We start from the raw sequence: 18,969 nt of genomic DNA on the forward strand, positions 1-18,969 counted from the left end.
ACACACGGCCGCGCGCGCGCACACACACACACACACACACACCGCGCGCGCGCGCGCGCGCACACACCCTCCCTCTCGCTCTTGACTTGGTGACAGACCTGAAAGGCTTTTGTTGCGTCGTCAGCCAATGGAGACGAATGACGACACCGAGCAGCGGTGATATATAAAGAGCCCTTTTTAGACGTGCTCGCACACTTTTCATTCACTCATCTTAACACATGAACGTTGTGGATGTAACTACAACCGGTTAGCAAGACCAAAACAAACCGGTGAAAGTGAAAATACAACCGAAATCAACATTAAGTTATTAACGCTGGAGCGCATACTTTCGACATTTATGACTGGACTCGTACTTTTGCTTTATTGCCTAAGGAATAATTTATGAAGGTCATTAAAGTGGAACTGCTACAAATCTTTATGAGGAGAGAATAATTACGTCGCAGCAAGCTATTAGTGGAGAGGAAAAAAAAAAAAACAGAAGGACGAGAAGAAAGAAGGAAGAGCGATATTAAGTGGTGAGGATCATGCCAAGGTCTAACTTTTTGCTCTGTCTGGTCCTCATTTCTCTGGGACTGTCCGGCAGTGACGAGCCGCACCTCTTCTTCCCTCCGGCAAGCGAGATGCCCACGGAAGCCGGTCTGTCGCTCATCGAGATGGATGAAACGGGCGCCCACGAGTGCTCGGCGTGCGTGTGGCGAGAGCAGAGCAAGGTCCTCAGGCTGGAGACCATCAAGTCGCAGATCCTCAGCAAGCTGCGGCTCAAGCAAGCGCCCAACATCAGCCGGGAGGTGGTGAACCAGCTGCTCCCCAAAGCGCCCCCGCTGCAGCAGCTCCTGGACCATCACGACTTCCAGGGAGACGCGTCCTCGCAGGACGAGTTCATGGAAGAGGATGAGTACCACGCGACCACCGAGTCGGTCATCACCATGGCCTCGGAGCGTGAGTCCTCTTTTTTTTTGCCGTAATACACATGATTATTTATTAACAAACTTATTAGCAAAGACGGCCGTGTTCTGCGCTTTGTTGCACAGCAGCAGGCCCGCTTATTGCCATGAAGTCTTAATCTATAGTTTTGAGTGGAGAAAAAAAATGTATTCCAATAATAACATTTACACTACTGTAACTCCTTTTTCGGTTGAATAAAAAAATAATATTATCGCGCCTTGCTAAGTGCGGTCAGCTGTTTTCCGCTGCTGTCAGAGTAAAAATGGGACTGTGTGTGAACTGTGAACTTGAGGGATCAATGAAACAATTTATCGACAATTAAGCAGTTTGTATACATTGTGCAAATGATCACTTGGTTGGGAATGGCTTCCCTACATCTCGTTACAGCCGCAGAAAACGTCAAAAAACGAAAAGGCTCATGATGGCAATAGACTGGAAGTCACTACTACTGGGTTCCAATGGTAGTACTAGACTAGTAGGTGCATTAGTGCTGGTGGCAGTTGTTCAAACACTCTGTCCAGCTGTCTTTGTGAAATAATGAAGTTCATAAAGGATGCTTTAGAAAGCTGTCGACAGAGAAAGCACAGCTGTCCTCTGTTCCAGTGCATCCTGACACTTTGCCCGCACCACAAATCTTGTTTTGTTTGACAATGAAGCTCGTTTTAATGTCTACAGTAGGATTTGTCCTGTCTCTGCCGGATAGCTGGGTTTGGACATCAATCATCAACGGACCGCATCCATAAAGTCTCAGTGCCAAACCCTCCTTTATTTATTTATTTATTTATTTATTTACCAAATACAACACGAGTCCATTACATGCTTTGGATTTGTTTTCAGTTTGCGCCCCGTTATTCCCTGACACCAGTGTGTGACACAACGTAGCATCCGAAAGCTTACAAAGGTTTTGTGATCACTTTTGAAAAGTCCCTGTTCCCTGATCATTAGTGATCCCGTGTCAACGCGGTAACGAGTTCATAAATCAATAATGGTAATTCAGCAGCGAGCCTCCAGCACCAGTACGTTACAGTGCAGTAAAAATGCAAAGTGCGCCGGCTTTCGTATTGTTTGGAAAACACATTTTTCCCCAAGCCGAGGTTTGTTCTTTTTGTGGTGGGCAGCAACGGAACAGGTGTTTGAATAAGCACGTTAAAGCACAAAGGTCACAGCAACAGCCGATGGATGGATGGATGGATGGATGGGTGGATGGATGCCCGTGACTGATGAAAAACACACAAGCAGTGCTGTAACACTTTGCGTTTATACACAGATATGCCACACAGTGTATGTATTTCGTTTTTACTGTGGCTACAGCCGACAGCTGTGTTCGATCAGTTCTTTATAAGCGGCTCTAACCGGATCCCCCGCTGCTCCGCGCACTGAGAAAAAGTGTGTCCAAAAAGCTGCCATTGTCTCCCCGTGCAGCAGCCCCTCTCGACAGCACTTGCCTTTTTAAATGCGAAGTTTATAGGCACAGCTCGTTTTTTTCATTGAGGAGCACAAAGCCCCAGAAACAGTCGGGGTCGAGGGGAGTGTGTGACCTTTCGGCAGAGAATCGCCCGGGTTCAACAACATTTACACACGTAATGTATTCTGCACAAGGCGGACGAAAAAGCCGAGCAAATAATCCGTTTTTTTTTTTTTTTCCTCTCCCCCCCCCCCCCCCTTCCACGAGTGAACAAAGGTAGGTTTGTGTTCCCTTAACTAACCTCTTGGACGATTGTTACACAGCCCACGTCGCGCGGGGATCTCCGGCGCATAATGAACTTGCGGCGGTTCGCGGGCCTCCGGAGATTTCGTGACAGCCGGAGGAGCGGAGGCGCGGTCGCCTTCGCCTTTCGCCTTTCATTGAAAGAGCGCGGGCATAAACACGGGACACTGACACCGAGAGAGCTGCACCTTTGCTGCCATCCTCCAGTAAAGAAAATGATGTGCCACGACTTGGGGGCTCATCATGGCAGAATTTATTACCGGATTATTAATGATTAATTAATTGCGTCAAGGTCAGAGTGTGGTACATTTGACGCTGTACTGCAATATGACCCTGCAGCTGTGTTTTGGCTTTTCTTCCTGAGACTCCACAACTCTGAGCCTTACTGATGCTTCACATATTCCTTGAGACTGTGTGGTGGTGGTGGAAAGGTCCACTGTACCCTGCACCTCATTTCCATTAGTATAGCTGGCGTGTGATGATGTGTACAGCCTGGGTCACGTGTGCTTGGTTGCTTTTGAAATGAAACTTGCAGAAACATCAGTTGTGCCTTCATTACTGCCGAAAGCATCCGGTGCGGAAAACTGGGTGCATTTTCTTGTCCCAGAAAGAGGACATCTGATGAAAAGCAAATACGGGCAAGAAATTAGTAAATATTACTGCGAAAAGCCATTTAATTTGTTCACATATGGATAGCGATGTACTATTAATCCTGTCTTGTATGGTTTTATTATACCAAAATTCTTGTTTTTCTTCTCAGAGTCAACATGCCATATATCATTTATCATTATAATTTATAATCAGTCCTGCAAACTGAACCCTTTCCCCATTTTTCTTTCTGGTGCTTTTCGTTTATTGTAGTAAAATAGTAAAGTATGACTGTACTTTGGTGGTTCAAGTACTGATATTTGTCATGATTGTCAGGTGGACACAATTCTTGTGGTCATAGTCATGATCCCAGAATGTCCAGCTGCCTCTGCCCATCTGCAACTTGACTGCTCAGTGAATGTTTCTGCGCACGTGAGTTTCATCTCGCACTGTGTGACAGTGTGTTCTGTGTTCAGAAGCCGCGCAGCTGTGCCCTTCTGTTACAGTATGCCGAAGGATTGTCCCGTGTCACTCTGCATAGTGATTTGAACCTGCCTCCATCTGAGTGAAAAACTATATAGACTTGTGGATGTAAAAACAGCTGTGACTGTCTATTAGATGAAACCCCTGGTCATATTATGTGAAAAAATTAATCCGGCTGCTGTTATGCAGCAGAATAGTCACCTTCCTCCTTTCTGTACAGCTGCTTGGCTTCACTTTATGAAGAGAGGTATTTCTGTCTTTTGAAATGATAAAATTATGCAAACAGTCATTTGCCACACATTTTCCGATAAATCCCCATCCTTCATCTTGTTATAAGTTGATCCTGAAATGTGTACTCGTTATTAGACGCAGGTACACTGGTATTAATGTATTACCTTTATTACCTTTATCAGAGTAACATGTATTTCCTCTACAAGGCAGTTTAGATCTCTGGCATGTAGAAAAAACACATGTGGCTGAATGTCACAGGTGACACTTTTTTTTCCCATTTTTTTTCCCCCCCATAATTCATTCTTCTCATACTGCACTGGTTGAGGAGCATTTTCTGGAAACATGCTGCAGCGCTCTTGCCTGTGGCATAGTTGATGTTCCCACCGGAGAACGCTGCCGTTCTGCTCTTCAGTTAAAGAACTTCAAACCCGGCAGCACACAATTCCTACATGACTTCTCTGCACTCCCCGCCCCCTTGTGCTTTGGCACAGCCTTTGATGCTCATGTGGACTTGCCGCACAGGTAAAATCCAGAATTATTTAAAGGGCTTTTTCTTACCACTGAAAAACTTGCACTGATAGCATTTGGTTGAAAGCACCTCAAATCCCTGATCACGTTTTCCAGTGTCTATTTTTATGTATGTAGGTATGTATGTGAACCAGTTTTTGCTTGTCAAACAGCTTTTATCTATGTGTTACCATAGTGTGCACGTAATACAGATGCAGAATACCCTATCCTGCAGGCAGGGCTTCACTGTAACATATGATACTGTTTAAAACTTATTTTTATAAGTTGTTACACACAGATGTGGTTTTTTTTCTCATCTGAGTAATGCTGGGTGGTGAGCCAATTAGTCTTTTAGAAAGTGTGTGTGTTTGTGTGTTTATAAATGCTTTCCTATGGGTGATCCCCAAGAGCAGGTCCAGTGTTCTGGTACTTGTGTTGGCCCTGGTGAGGTGGTGACCCTGCAGGGCCCTCATTTGTCACATGTCCATGCATTGAAACCAGGCCTTCCTCTCTCATCAATGCCCTTTCTCTAGCAGCCAAAACTATGTACATTTGAAAACGTTTGCTGATAATTTGACATTTCCCCCCTTCTGAATTTTGGTAATTGGACAGCTTATGGTAATTTTACCACTTTGCTGCACACCTGTGTTCAAGCATCTGTTTGTGAAACATTCCATGCAGGCTGTGATCTGAACTACTGGAGGAGCAGAGCACGTCAAAAGCGTGTACAGTGTATTACAGCTACATAATTATAAATAATAAATGAGCTTCATGTTTAAAAGTGGATCTTGATATTTAAATATGTAAAGCTGTCTTGTTTGAATCCTGCCTGCTGCAACCAAATTAGAAGATCTGTGTAAACTGCTGGAGATATCTAAGTGCACTCAGAGATCAGTCCTGCGTTGCCTAACTAGGTTTCTCTTCGTTCATCGATGCTGACGCACCACTGTAGTCCCGTAGAACCTCCGTTTTTAAGTATATGCTATTGGTATCAGTATCATTTCAAGTGGTATTTTTTACAGCTGCGGCAGCATTAGTGCCCATTTTCACTCTCTTGATACTTATATAATAGAGGCGGATATCGCTCAATATTTCCACCCCCTGGAATACAATGGGAGTACTAGCTCATTGACAGAATAAATAAAATTACTGCTGATTAATTTTAATTTGTATTGATTCTTTGTATTGTTCGTGGTCATGAGAATGAAATGTGACAATAACTAGTTTGCCTATTTTGATAGGAAATAGGAAGTCTTCCACCCCCTTCCCCCCAACCATACACGTACACCCACACACACTGGAGAAAAATACCCCTATTGACAAAAAGGGTCACAGGGTTCACAGCAATGTGATATATTGGATGAGGAGCCAATTAACCTCATCGGGTCTCTTTCTTTTGCAGAAAAGGAGAACCGGTAGTAGATTAAACAGCACCACCCCCCCACAACCATCTACCAACCACTCCCACTAAAAAAGAAAAACAGAAAACACAAGTCTTTTATAGTGTTGACCCTATAAAAGGGTCATTTCCTGAAAGTGCAGGAACCATAAACATTAAGAGGAGAGCGCTAAAAAGACAGCGCAGCAAAAGTCCGGCTCTCTTAAGAGCAGTGGCCTACATTTGTAGGAAGTGGATGACTACATGAGGTTTTTATGTATTTATTTATTCCACGGGAGAACTTTTGACGGTGACACCTGTTCCCTTTCTTTCCAATTATTTCAGTGTATTAGAAAGAAAAAACAATCTTCTTTACTGAATGGTTGAGAGCTTGCTCATTTAAGGTTTGTTTAAAAAGAAATAAAACCTTTAATAAGCGCAGGCCCTAGAAATAGCACAACATGCTGTCAATTTTATGGCTAATAAAATTTCAAAGGAACCAAAGTCCATTAATAGCCTAGACAAAATTTCACCAGTGACCAGTGGAATCTCACCCCTTCCACGTAGTATTCCTCATTCCCACGGTTCCGTGTTTCTACATCTTTACTCCCCTTTCTCAGTATGATAGTTCGAGGATGCAGCTGATGTCAGAGAAGAACAGAAATCTCCAATATAAAAGCCACACTGAAGTAAGGAAGGATAAAAATACATTTAAAAAACTGAACTAAACTAAAAGAAAACTAAAAGGAAAATTATAATGAACGTTTTAGAATAACGGAGAACCATATTGTTTACTCAGCATGTTTTTGCGAGTGTAAATATTGATAAAATAATACACTCTTATTATTTAGTAGTGAACTTGCGTAGGGCAACACTTGTTTGACTGCACATTGCTGTGCATTTGCTTGTCATTTGGCAAACTTTTCACTGGCTGTTCTGGTCAATGGGATCCAGTCTGGAGGGGCAGGTAATGTAGCGGTGCAGGTTTCCTCAGAGAACCACCGGGAGTTTAATCCTTTTCTCAAGGGACAGGAATCATGGGTTATTTTATAGGGATACTTATAAAACCTAAAACAGATGTTATGGGTAGCTACTTAAGGAAATAATTAGTGACTTGAAGTAATTAAGTCGGTTGGAGCTTGAAAATGTTTACAGCTAAAAATCACACAGGCTTTTAAGTACGTTGCGTTAATTAACGAAAAATTTTTTTCGACCTTGTTGCATTTTCAAACGTTTATCACGTGCAACCATTAAAAAAATTGTTTCAATAATTATACGTTCTCACTGGAAGATGCACGGAGTGAATATTATGTAAATATGTTAATAAACTATAAATTTTTTAGTGGATTTCAAAGGTGAAGCTGCATATATTTTGCTGGTTACATATTGCATTGAACTTTAAACACCTTTATGTTCCCATTTGCCAATTGCTGTATTCGCTGAAATACTGAGCGCACGACTCCGCATTGTGCAATTTCAACCATTAATGTGGTTTAACGAAAAAGTCTTCTTTACACAAAAATTTGGCATTCTGCTTCGATTCAGTAGGTGAGCAACGATAAATGTGGTTGGCAGGCCTGCATCATTATGCACAGGAAGAGGCAGAGCGTGCATCAATATCTCGTGGGTCTCCTTGCTCCCCCTCCCCGGAAACCCAGGCCCGTTTTGAAGTAGGGAGCGAGGGAGCAGGAGAGGGAGTGAGGGGGTGACAGATACCTCTAGTACAGAGCATCGCATTGTCATACTTGCACAGTGCCAGTATTGTACTGGATGTGGCAGCTCACATAATAAGTTCACTCCAAAAAAGACATTGCTGTGAGAGCAAAAGTGTGTGTAATTAATTTACTTTGTAAATGTGGGTTCAGATGATGGCAAAAAGGACAGTACCCACAATACTTGATCATAAAAATAGCATACAATTTTGGCTTCAATCTGACCAGTGAAAGGTGAACAATATCAACAAGTCTGTCAGGTGAGTTGTCCACCTAGGCTAAGTGTTGGCTACTGGTGTGCGTATTTCGGTTCGGTAGAGTGACCTGATAATTTGTCTTTAAGACGATCAGTCTTTTCTACTCTTGTGGTTCTGAACTTGAGCAATAAAAGGTCAAACTCCTACAGCGAAGTAGCAGAGCCTTTCTAGAACTGCTTTAAATGGAGAGAAACCTATCAGTTGATGATGGTGGCAATGGTGATGCTGACGACAACGATGATGCGATGATTTATGTGCTGCTGTAAATCTTTCGTTCGAGAAAAAACATTTAAGTATTTCTCTGTGCTGTGTTTCGCTGTGCACCTACAGAAAGCGAACAGGCATCTTGCAGAATTTGAATTTGCTCAGAACACAGAGAGCGGCCCCAAGTCCAGCTGTCCTGTTCAGGGCCCTCTGCTCAGCATCTTGAATCTGTCTCTTTGTGGGAGATGCGTGCCTCCCTTTCAATGCTTCTGATTATAAGCCCCTTGCCTTGTCCTGGGAGAGTCAGTTGAAGCCCTGTGTCCATGTGCATATGTGCGTGTGTGTCTCTTTATCTGGCAGAACTGGGGGCTCACTCGGTTGGAACAAGGGGTATTAGGGGATATCTTTTGTGGCTCCTAGGGGGCTCCTCTACGGAGTCCTAATAGGAGTCTTGTGCCTGGCAGTGTCCCAGGGGATAATGTGAATAAGGGAGCTAACATCACACTCCCCATCTCTGGCCAGCCCCCCCTTCCAATCCCTGCCTCCCCCACTCTCTCCTGATGCCCCATGGGACAGAGAGTGAAACAAAGAGGGAGTTGGACTGGGGTGGGATGGGATGGTTGAGGGGGCGCACTGTGCCCCCTGTCTTATTAGAGGGGTCATGAACGTGTCACAATGATTAATTTGCTGAGGTGCTGGGGGATACCCTAGAGCCACATTTATCCAACACTGGCGCTCCCAAATGCACACTTGCCACAAAATGGCACATTTGCATTTCCCATTAAGAAAAGAAAATATAGATATATATATGCAAATAGAATCCCTTTTGCTTATGCCATTATGCAGTATCGTTTCGGACATTAACAATAGGTGACCGTTTTCTTTTTTGCAGTCCTTTCAAACTCACTGTTCCTTCTCCTGGCTTCGAAAAGTAAAGGCACAAGGCCATTGTGAAGCCAGCATGTTGATGATGCTGCTACCAAAAGACACACACTTCAACACAACACAAAAATTGCCGCAGTGTCTGTTACAGTGCTGAATGAATGACAAGAAGAAAACAATTCTTGTCAATGATGCTTTGTGCTGTGAGCGATGTTGTCTGTTAACTTTCGGGATTACTTTGCAGAAGAGCCCTCTTGCTCATAACACTAACACATCGCTGTCTACATAACCTGCCAAATATGTAGTACTGTGACCGCAAAACAACATTGGTAGCGGTTGCCACTCAGGATTAAGCATTTGATGGAGGCCACAGTGCTCAAATTGCTATGTCACCACACATTATTCTCACACAAGCAGCTTCAGTGTTACTTCCGTGGAGTCCGGAGAGGCAAGCGCATCTCCCACTTTTTATTCGCTGTTTCATAGTTGACAGGTAAGGGGTTTCACTGTATATGTTCTCCTGCCTACAGCTGGCTATGAATTGTTATAGAGATATGAAGGGATTCACGTTTGCAATTTGCTTTGTCCTCAGCGTTTGGACAGGAGAGCAGTGGCCCAACCCAAAGTAACTTCAACCCACTTTACGGATGTAATGTGAGCATCAGCCCAATGCTAGAGCAACATGCTGCTGTGTATCATCTGGAAACCGTTCCATTAAATGAAAAGGCAGCTAGCCTAAAATATTATCAGTTGTATCGATCTTTTATTTTTTCTTTCCGGATGGTTTTTTTTCTTTTTGCTAAAAGCTTTGCTGCATGTTTCCTGCTTGGCTGGCAGTTCAGCTTTTAGAAAACTATTAGGCACTTAATGGGCAGACTTAATGATGCCTCACATGGCACTGTGGCATTAACAAAGCACACAGCTTTAATTGGCTCAGTGTTTGGGAACTGAGTATTGACATTTCCTAATAAAAGCAAGCTCTGTGACCCTCTCAGTTTGATATAAAAAAAATGTCCCACCTTGCTACAAAATGCAGTGAGTGATTATGCTAGCGAGTCGGCGGCAGCAATTACCGTGCTTATTGGCGCAGCTGGAAATGGAATGGACATATGAGAAAAACAGCATGGGAAAGTAACTTGTGCAAGCACTTTAGAAGCTCGCAGAGATGTGACTGAGGCCCCGTTGCCTCATACTTCACCTTAACCTGATATTCAGCTCAGCTGCAAGATAAGTGTCCTCGATCAATTGGAATATAGACGCTTAAGTACACTTGTTTCTCCCACATGATTGTTTGATGTAGTGCACCAGAAGGTGGCGCTCTAAGCAAAACCTGAGCTAATACCCCCTGCTTGCCACAGTCAGAGGGGGCATTCTGACTTGCATAAGGCCACAGGCAGTGATTTTAGTAGTGATTTTTACACAGCAAATCTCTGTCCCGGACTCATTCCTCTCTCGTCCAGCGCAAGTATGATGGACGCAGTTAAGTTCTGAATTCCGTTTCAAGTGACGCAATAATACACACATGGCAAATATATTTGTGGAGTGAACGTTTTGTTTTCTCAAAATCCACAGTGATTCAAGCAACAATAAACAAGGATTTCTGAATATAAGTGGGTCCACAAAACCAAAATGCTGTTCATGCTCCACTGGCCCAGCATTCCAATGAATATTGTTCGTGCAATTACATTTAAAAAAACTTTTAAAGTGATGTGTTAATCAACATTTGTTGCATGAAAATGTTTCCCGCTTTTGTCGATTCTGATTTCCAATTTTTTTGACTCTGGAATGTGATGCTGCATTTATTAAAATATGAGATGGCCTCATGTGCACTGAGCTTGTGAAGAAAACCCTATATTGCCATTATCAAAACGCTCAATACCTAGTCGACCTTGACCTTCAAACCCAATCAGGCTATTAGGCGTGACCTCTAGCACCCCTGACGATGTAAAGGACTGACGGTTTTAACCCTTGACCCCATTTCTTAACTAGGCCTAGATGCCAAAGTGACATTTTGACCCAGAAAGCTTTTTCAGGTTACCATGGTAACGCCACATATAGCAGAAACTGCCAAATCCTCATCTTTAAATAAAATGAATGACACCGTTTTCATAGTAACGCTGTAAATACTGTAACAATGAACTGTATACAATTTATGTCTTAACATAAAAAAGTCTCAACATTTGGTTCCATGCTGTTAAGCCTTTAAGGAAGATTCTGGTAATCAATGACAGTAGTACCCACTTTTAAAATTTACCTAAAATTCCACACATTAGTATTTAAGGTAATTCTGTCTTAAGTATCTAAGATATTATACAGCAAAAACAGTATAGTAACCAAAGTGTTTAAATTAATTTAAAATAATTTGAATTTCAAATTAATTTTACTTGATTTGCATAGTGACTGTTTTATGAATAAGTAAAATGCAGTACCGTAAAATAACAAAGATTACACGTATTTGAAGTAATCTGCAGTGTCACACTTGTGCAGTATGTTAATGGTGTCATTAGTAGCTCTGATTTGTCATTCATGGTAATGCATATTGGCCATCTGTGATCTGAATCTGCTTCAGTGTATCTCTCTTACTCCTCTTCTTTGCTCTAATGTGCCTAAAGGCTCTCTCTGTGTCCAACAGCGGAACCACTGGTCCAGGTTGATGGGAAGCCCAGCTGCTGCTTCTTCAAGTTCAGCCCAAAGCTCATGTTCACCAAGGTGCTGAAAGCCCAGTTGTGGGTTTACCTGCGACCACTGCAACAGACATCCACTGTCTACCTGCAAATCTTACGCCTCAAACCTGTTACGGAGCAGGGCAGCCGCCACATCCGCATCCGCTCCCTCAAGATTGAGCTGAACTCCAGGGTTGGTCACTGGCAGAGCATCGACTTCAAACATGTGCTGCAGAACTGGTTCAAGCAACCGCACACTAACTGGGGCATCGACATCAATGCTTTTGACGAGAGTGGCAATGATTTGGCAGTGACCTCTCTCAGGCCTGGAGAAGAAGGGCTGGTAAGGACCCTCAGACCTGTTCCTTAGATATCCAAGTTGAAATAATTATTAATTATATAATTAATTATAATTTAGCATATGCACATTAATACTGCGCAAATGTTATTTGTGTCTTTACAATATAACCTTTAAATAATATTCTCATAGTAAACAAGGAATGCAAGAAATAAAACCAAGCACCTCTGCACTGTAAATGGACTAAAAACAGTCACTATTGAAAAAATACAGTTCCCTGTGCTGGTACCAAAGGCATAATGAAATGTGTCCCCTGAGATGTTGAAGCAGGCCTAATAGCCCAAATTATACTGTATTTAATGCTATTGCTAGTATTTTTTTGGTCATCTCAAAACCTGACAAATTACACCCCTTGTCTGGGTATAAACTGGACAAAATCAGGGCACATACTGTATATGTCAGCATATGTTGGAACAGCAAGAAGTTTTAGGAAGACCTATTCAGTAGCCATAATGTCAGACTCAAAGCTGCAATGAAAAATACTTATTATGTGCGAAAATATCTTGGTTGTGGTAAACCATGTAATACTGATTTAATGCTTTGGAATTAATTATGGCCTGAAAAAACAAAATACCCCTCAATGAACTAATATGTATGTCCCTAATTTCAAGCAGTACTTTAAAAAAAGCTAATAGCTGAAGAATGCTTTTTTATATAATTCAAGTTTTTGGTTCTTTTAACAACCCAGAAATTTAACCAGTTTTAAAGAAGTGAAAGAATTATATTCCATAGTACACCCTGGGAGGGGGTGCGGGGATGCGGGGGTGCGGTGGGTTGGACCACAGTCCTGCTCTCCAGTGGGTCTGGGGTTCGAGTCCCGCTTGGGGTGCCTTGCGACGGACTGGCGTCCCGTCCTGGGTGTGTCCCCTCCCCCTCCGGCCTTACGCCCTGTGTTGCCGGGTTGGCTCCGGTTCCCCGCGACCCTGTATGGGACAAGCGGTTCTGAAAATGTGTGTGTGTGTGAGTACACCCTGGGTTTTTTTCCTCCACAGAGACCAAAGGACAAGCTAAGGTGGCCTATTTTAAGGACAGGGCACAAGGTCATTTTCCTTGATGCAGTACATTTCAATGAATATATGCACTCATTCCTCAAAAATACTCTTTTCATACAGTAGGATAATTGTATAGTACAGTGGCATTTATACCTGTTACGTGGCTATTTTATTCTGTACAATGGCTTGTATCAGAGGCTTATAAATAATGAACAGAGAGATGCAGTACGTGTCTAAAAACCATAAAGTTTTTGTACATCAGTAGGATCAAACTGATTGTTTTCCTTCAGTTTATCAGTGCAAGGCAACACGGTAGAATTACTTCCTATCACACTAACACTAAAAAAGGAAGTTGCCCACAGGCTGGAAAACTAGTGACGATGATGAACACAGAGGTGATAAAGAACACTGAGATAGGGACTTGGACAGAGTTGCAGGCACCTTCTCTTTCAACAGATTTTCTAAGGGAAAGGAAATCATTTGGAGATTCTGCAGGGGCGGGCTGCAATCGGTGTGTTTTTGTCTGTGATTAGGAGGATTTGGAGCGGTGCAAAAGGGTTGTTCCTCTCTGGTGCTGTATCTGACAGTACTCCCCTATGGGCAGCACTCGCAGCCGAATGATGACGGGAAGGTGGATGTGTTCGGGGTCATGGTGCTGGCCTGTCTGGGTGTTCCCTATGAAAATCAGAGATCACTAAGGGGTCTAACACGTCCTTAGCAGGTATCCAGAGGAGTGTAGACCACCCTGTCAACCAGATGGTACAGTTGGTCCTGCTGGCATATACAATCCAAGAGCATCCAGACTATCTATGCTGGTAACCCATGCACATGAACTTGTTCTCAGTGGCTTAGGTGTTGTAGGCTGTAGGGCAGGTTTCAATAAGGGTATGGTAGAGTTTCAATAAGTACACATAAAATGTGAGACAAATGTGGTACTGGAGTGATAACTGCAGTCAACAAGTAATTGGATTAATGTGTTTCAGGATTTTGAAAGGTGCAGTGCACCGTGGACTAAGCTTTCCATAAGGGAGCTTCAGTTTTCAATCCCAAATGGAAAGCCAGACTCCTTACCCTGGTTGTACAGTACTGTTCTCCATTTCTAGCATATCTCTTTTGGGATTGTCCAGTCCACTGCAGATGAGCAAATTCTGGGAATGTTTGTCCCACGGGAGGTACTGACTCCAGTTGGCCTTGCTCAGACTGCAATAACTGTGAAGGTAGCAGCCAAGCTCCGGTTTAACCATTCTACCTCGTCGTTGGCTTGAGGATGATAGCCTAACATGCAACTAACAGAAACCCCCAGCCTTGACCAGAAAGCCTTCTAAACTCAGGGGGTTGATCTGGGGGCCCCATTCTGTAACAATGTCTTGGCAAACCAAGTAGTTGAAAGACATACTGGAAAATTGGTTCTGTTGTTTCAGTTGCTGTAGGTAGCCCCTTGAGGGGGATCAGATGGCATGCTTTAGAAAAGTGTTTGACAGTGACCAGGACTGTAGTGGAAATGTCTGACCTTGGAAGATCTGTGAGGAAATTCAGTTCAGTGTGAGACAGAGGCCTGTTAGGTCTGGGGAGCTGTTCCAGCAGTCTTACCGACAACTGTCGGGCACCTTCATCTGGGTACAAACTTCATGGGCTGTGAAAAATGATGCACATCTTTGTCTACCAGAACTATTGTTCAACTAAGCAAATTGTTTTACTTACCCTTTGATGGCCGGTACTGGGGAAATCATACACTCAATGGAGCAATGGAGCAATGCTGATCTCATGTTGTGGGGTATTTTTTGTCGCTGGGTCAATCCTCTGGTCCTAGATCTTGGGCCTGAGAGGCCTTGTTGTCTTCCCAGAGTTGTCACTGGACAGGTGCAGGGAAGAATAGTCTTGGGTACTCTGCCTTCCCTCTCTGTGTCGTGGACTCGGAAGAAGGCATCTACCTGGCCATTTTTGGAACCTGGGCAATAGGTGAATCTGAAATAAATGAAAAATAGGGTCCACCAAGCTTGGCAGGGATTTAAGTGCTGTGTTTTTTGAATGTATTCCAGGTTCCTGTGGTCAGTGCAACAAATGGGTGAATGGCACCCTTCAGCCACTATCTCCACTCCTCCAAAGCCAGTTTGGTTGCCAATAACTTTATTTCCAACATCGGAATTATGTTCCCTGACAGTTTTCAAAAAAACATATGTGCAGGGAAACAAATGAGGAGGCATTCCCTGGTATTTGGAAAGGACTGTCCCTACACTTACCTTGGATGCACGAACCTCTACAGTAAAGGTTGGAGAAGTGTCTGGATGTTTCAAGAATGGAGTGGAGGTAAAACAGTCCTTTAATTCCTTAAAGGCTGTGCAAGCATTGGCTGTCCTTTTTACCCAAGATGATTTACAGTGCTAGATACATTACTTATAGTGAATCATTCACCTATGCACCATGTGACTCCCTTAAGTCCTAATACAAACCCCAGAGACAATACTTTGGTGAAATTTTTGGTGAAATTGGCATTCTCACTTTTTTCAAACAATTGATTCTCATTAAACCATGTCAGTACTTTCCTGATGAGCTTTATATCCTCTTCATAGAAACAGGAATATATCAAGATGTCATCCAAATGTACTAAAACAAAGTGGTTTGTCAAGTCTTGTCATACTCTTATTACCAAGGCCTGAAATACTGAGGGGCTTCACAAGCCAGAACAGCACAACGAGATACATGTAATGGTGTAAGGTGGTACTAAATAGTATCTTCTACTCATCCCTTTCACATATTCTAGTAAGATAAGTGCTTTGCAAGTTGAGCTCAATAAAAATTGTAGCGTGTATCTGTTTCAATGATGTGGTGATGAGGCAATGGGTGAGGACATCTTACTGTTATGGCTTTCAGATATGTCTTTCTACAAAAAGAACCCTGCTGAGTTAGATGAGGTGGAAAGGTGAATAATACCAAGTCCAAGGCCACTATGATGTATTCCTCCATTGCACATTGTTCCAGTAATTTCTGAGAGTATACTCTACCTCATGGGGGCATAGTGCCTGGCAGCAATTCATTGGTGCAGTCCAAGGACCTACAGTATGTGGAGGTAGGGCTGACACCTCAGTTTTGCTAAATACATTTAAATGTATATTCTACAAGAACACTGAAGGATCTGGAAGCATGAGGGCTCTCAATAGTAGTAGCACAGCAGGGTAACAAGAAGCAAGTAACATGGTATTATTCATCCCTGGAAAGGAGTTCACCTGCACTCTTGGAAAAAAAAAGGGTTGTGAGCCACTAACCAAGGGTAGCCGATTATACCTGGATTCTCTGGTGAGTGCATAAGGAAAAGGTTATAACTTCATTGTGACATTGACCGACCCTCAATGTCCAAAAAACACTGTGGACAGACCACATTGAAGAAGGTTGTCTAGGGCAATTGAACATTCAGTCAATTAGTCCAAGGACCACTCATCATCCCTGCATGCTAATTTGTTACTGGAGCTGGGAATTCAGTCTCCTGTGATAGCTGGACTGGAGCACAGCTTCATTCCAGCCACTAGCGGCTGCCAGAGTGTGGCATTGAAGGGTATATTTTGCAACTGACATGTAAATGAAAATGTTGCCCTGTTGAATGACCAACATGTGATCTCTTATGGTGCACCTTGCCCCTGGATGGTTAAACATCACCTTAAACCAGGCAAAGAACTGGTTGTAGGGTGTGAAAATGGGGTCGTTCCGATGCCAAAGCACTGTTGCCCATTCCAGAGTGGCATCAGTCAAAAGGACAATAATGTAAGTAATCTACATGTCACTGGTGCCATATACCACTGACTGGCTGGAAAGCAATAATTCACATTACAGGAGAAAACTTTTACTTTTCTCTGGTGTGCTATCGTAGTCTCTAGGGATGGCTAAGCAAGGTCTGCTGTACCAGGAGTGGCCGGGGCGACTGGAACAGGGATTGGGTCAGGTTTGTGGTCGGGTTGTATCGGAGTTAACAATCTGGAGCACCTCATCCATGGACTCCATGAGACAGCAGTTTGTGTGAAATCCAGGAGAGTGCCTTGTGCAGAGATGGCATTCCTCACTTGATCAAACTCTTTTGGGTGCATAGTTCAAGGCAGAGTGTTTTGTAATATTGACACTGGGGCACGTTGTAGTTTGGAACCCAGGTGCAGAATTTATTGAAAATAAAGGTAAACTAGTGACAATGACACTTGGGCAGGGACTTGGACAGGAACGCAAGCGTCTTCTCTTTGAACAGACACTGTAGGGGTGAGAAAGTCCTTTGGAGATTTCACAATGGTGGGTTGTGATCAAGGTCCCTTTAAACTGACTGTGATTAGGAAGAATTACAGCTGGTGTGTGAGGGTGGTTCTATGCTGGTGATGGGCATAACACCGTGATCTTACAAATTTTATTTATGTATTTCCTGAACATCCATGACCAAGTTATGAAAATGTCTCTGTCCAGTATGTACCCTATGTCATGCACTTTGTTTCCTGAACAGAATCCAGTGCTCAAGCAGTTATTGATAATGAATGAATGACTAAAAATGTAACATTAAAAGACAAGCTAGGAGTAATAATACTGGTTACAAATATTAAAAAATATGTTACAGTTTTCATTGTTATGCAGAAAAATAGCTTTTATTTTGATATTTTAATTAATTTTAGGTGACGTTTTCTGATTGGGAGGTAATAATGTGAATTAAACCCAATTACAACAGGAATTTGAATATAACAGTGGTTTTCATGGAACAAAATAGCTGTGTAATGTGAGGAATGAATGTACATATATAAAAATTAGCAAAGTATTATTGTCCTCGACTAAAAATTACACTACTGTTACTTTAACGTTTAAATATATTTTTACTATTCACTCTCATTAAAGTCATGGTAAAAGATATATATAATCCTTGTATGATGCTCAGCCTAATATTTCAATGTTTAGATAAACCTTTAAATACTATTTAAATGTAATCCAGTTGACTGTACATTTGTTTGCCAAAAGAAACTTTGTTTTACTAAACACATATGCTACACTACAAATTTTTTAAAATCTACAGCTAACCCTATAGTTATTTGAGCAGCTGCATTTTCAATATGGAAGAGACACATTTGTAATTGTCTTAAGTCCTAAATATTTTATATTCAGCAAGTTTAAGACAATAAACTGGAAATCATGTTTTGTAGATACAATTTCTCTTAAAGTCCTTTTACTGAATTTAGAAAAGATGGAATTGGTCTCAGTGAAATGATTCTAAATTGAACAGGGCCCATAAATACATGTTTAATAGAAAAGTTTTATTCCTATTATTGACTCTCATCAACACTAAATGCTTTTTACTTTTCCCACCCCTGATTTCCAGCAGCCGTTCCTGGAGGTGAAGGTTCTTGAGACAACCAAGCGATCGCGAAGAAATCTGGGTTTAGACTGTGATGAGCACTCTACAGAATCTCGTTGCTGTCGCTACCCGTTGACAGTGGACTTCGAAGCCTTCGGCTGGGATTGGATCATTGCACCTAAGCGGTACAAAGCGAACTACTGCTCGGGCCAGTGTGAGTACATGTTCATGCAGAAGTATCCACATACCCACCTGGTGCAGCACGCTAATCCACGTGGTTCTGCTGGCCCATGCTGTACTCCTACGAAGATGTCACCCATCAATATGCTCTATTTTAATGACAAGCAACAAATTATTCATGGCAAGATACCAGGAATGGTGGTGGACCGCTGTGGTTGCTCTTAGACTCATAACTTAACACCTTATCCTGACTGAGCTCTTCTAAACAGCCAACATATTTCTCGCTCCACCTCAAACATCTGATGGATGTCCATCTCCCCTGTCCCCTCTGTACTTTGGTAAGAGATGAAAGTACAAATAAAGCAAAGGAAGATGCTTTTTAGGTAGCTGTTTTAGTTAAACTGGAAAATAAGAATGAAATATAAAAATGTAAAGACAGGACTTGTTAGGCCTATATTTTGAAGACTTTAAAGGGAGTGTCATGGAGCAGCTTGAAAACCTATAGTTAAATGAAACAAAGCTACATTTTTGCTTGTTTTTGTAGTTTTGTGGTGGTTACTTTTATTCATT

The 18,969-nt window shown here is 42.5% G+C and overlaps 1 protein-coding gene across 2 annotated transcripts; it reads left to right on the forward strand.

Annotated features, from left to right (window-relative positions):
- Positions 1-211: 211 nt before the first annotated feature.
- LOC108918199 (growth/differentiation factor 11-like) lies at positions 212-18,759 on the forward strand. 2 transcript variants are annotated; one of them, XM_018725281.2, is made up of 3 exons: positions 212-939; positions 11,528-11,901; positions 18,244-18,759. In XM_018725281.2, exons 1-3 carry the CDS (start codon positions 525-527, stop codon positions 18,622-18,624), a joined length of 1,170 nt encoding a protein of 389 aa, XP_018580797.1. In that variant the 5' UTR covers positions 212-524; the 3' UTR covers positions 18,625-18,759. The 2 variants fall into 2 exon arrangements, with proteins under 2 accessions (XP_018580797.1, XP_018580796.1); XM_018725280.2 differs by having other exon boundaries at positions 18,247-18,759.
- The last annotated feature ends 210 nt before the right edge of the window (positions 18,760-18,969 follow it).

Source organism: Scleropages formosus, chromosome 22 (genome assembly GCF_900964775.1).
Source record: "Scleropages formosus chromosome 22, fSclFor1.1, whole genome shotgun sequence".
Lineage (NCBI taxonomy): Eukaryota > Metazoa > Chordata > Actinopteri > Osteoglossiformes > Osteoglossidae > Scleropages > Scleropages formosus.

Bases quoted from the DNA above. Each gene is read 5' to 3' on its own strand.
- LOC108918199 (XM_018725281.2), top strand. From the start codon at position 525: ATGCCAAGGTCTAACTTTTTGCTCTGTCTGGTCCTCATTTCTCTGGGA. The intron at 940-11,527 runs GTGAGTCCTCTT...TGTGTCCAACAG, and splicing joins CATCACCATGGCCTCGGAGC to CGGAACCACTGGTCCAGGTT. The intron at 11,902-18,243 runs GTAAGGACCCTC...CCTGATTTCCAG, and splicing joins GGCCTGGAGAAGAAGGGCTG to CAGCCGTTCCTGGAGGTGAA.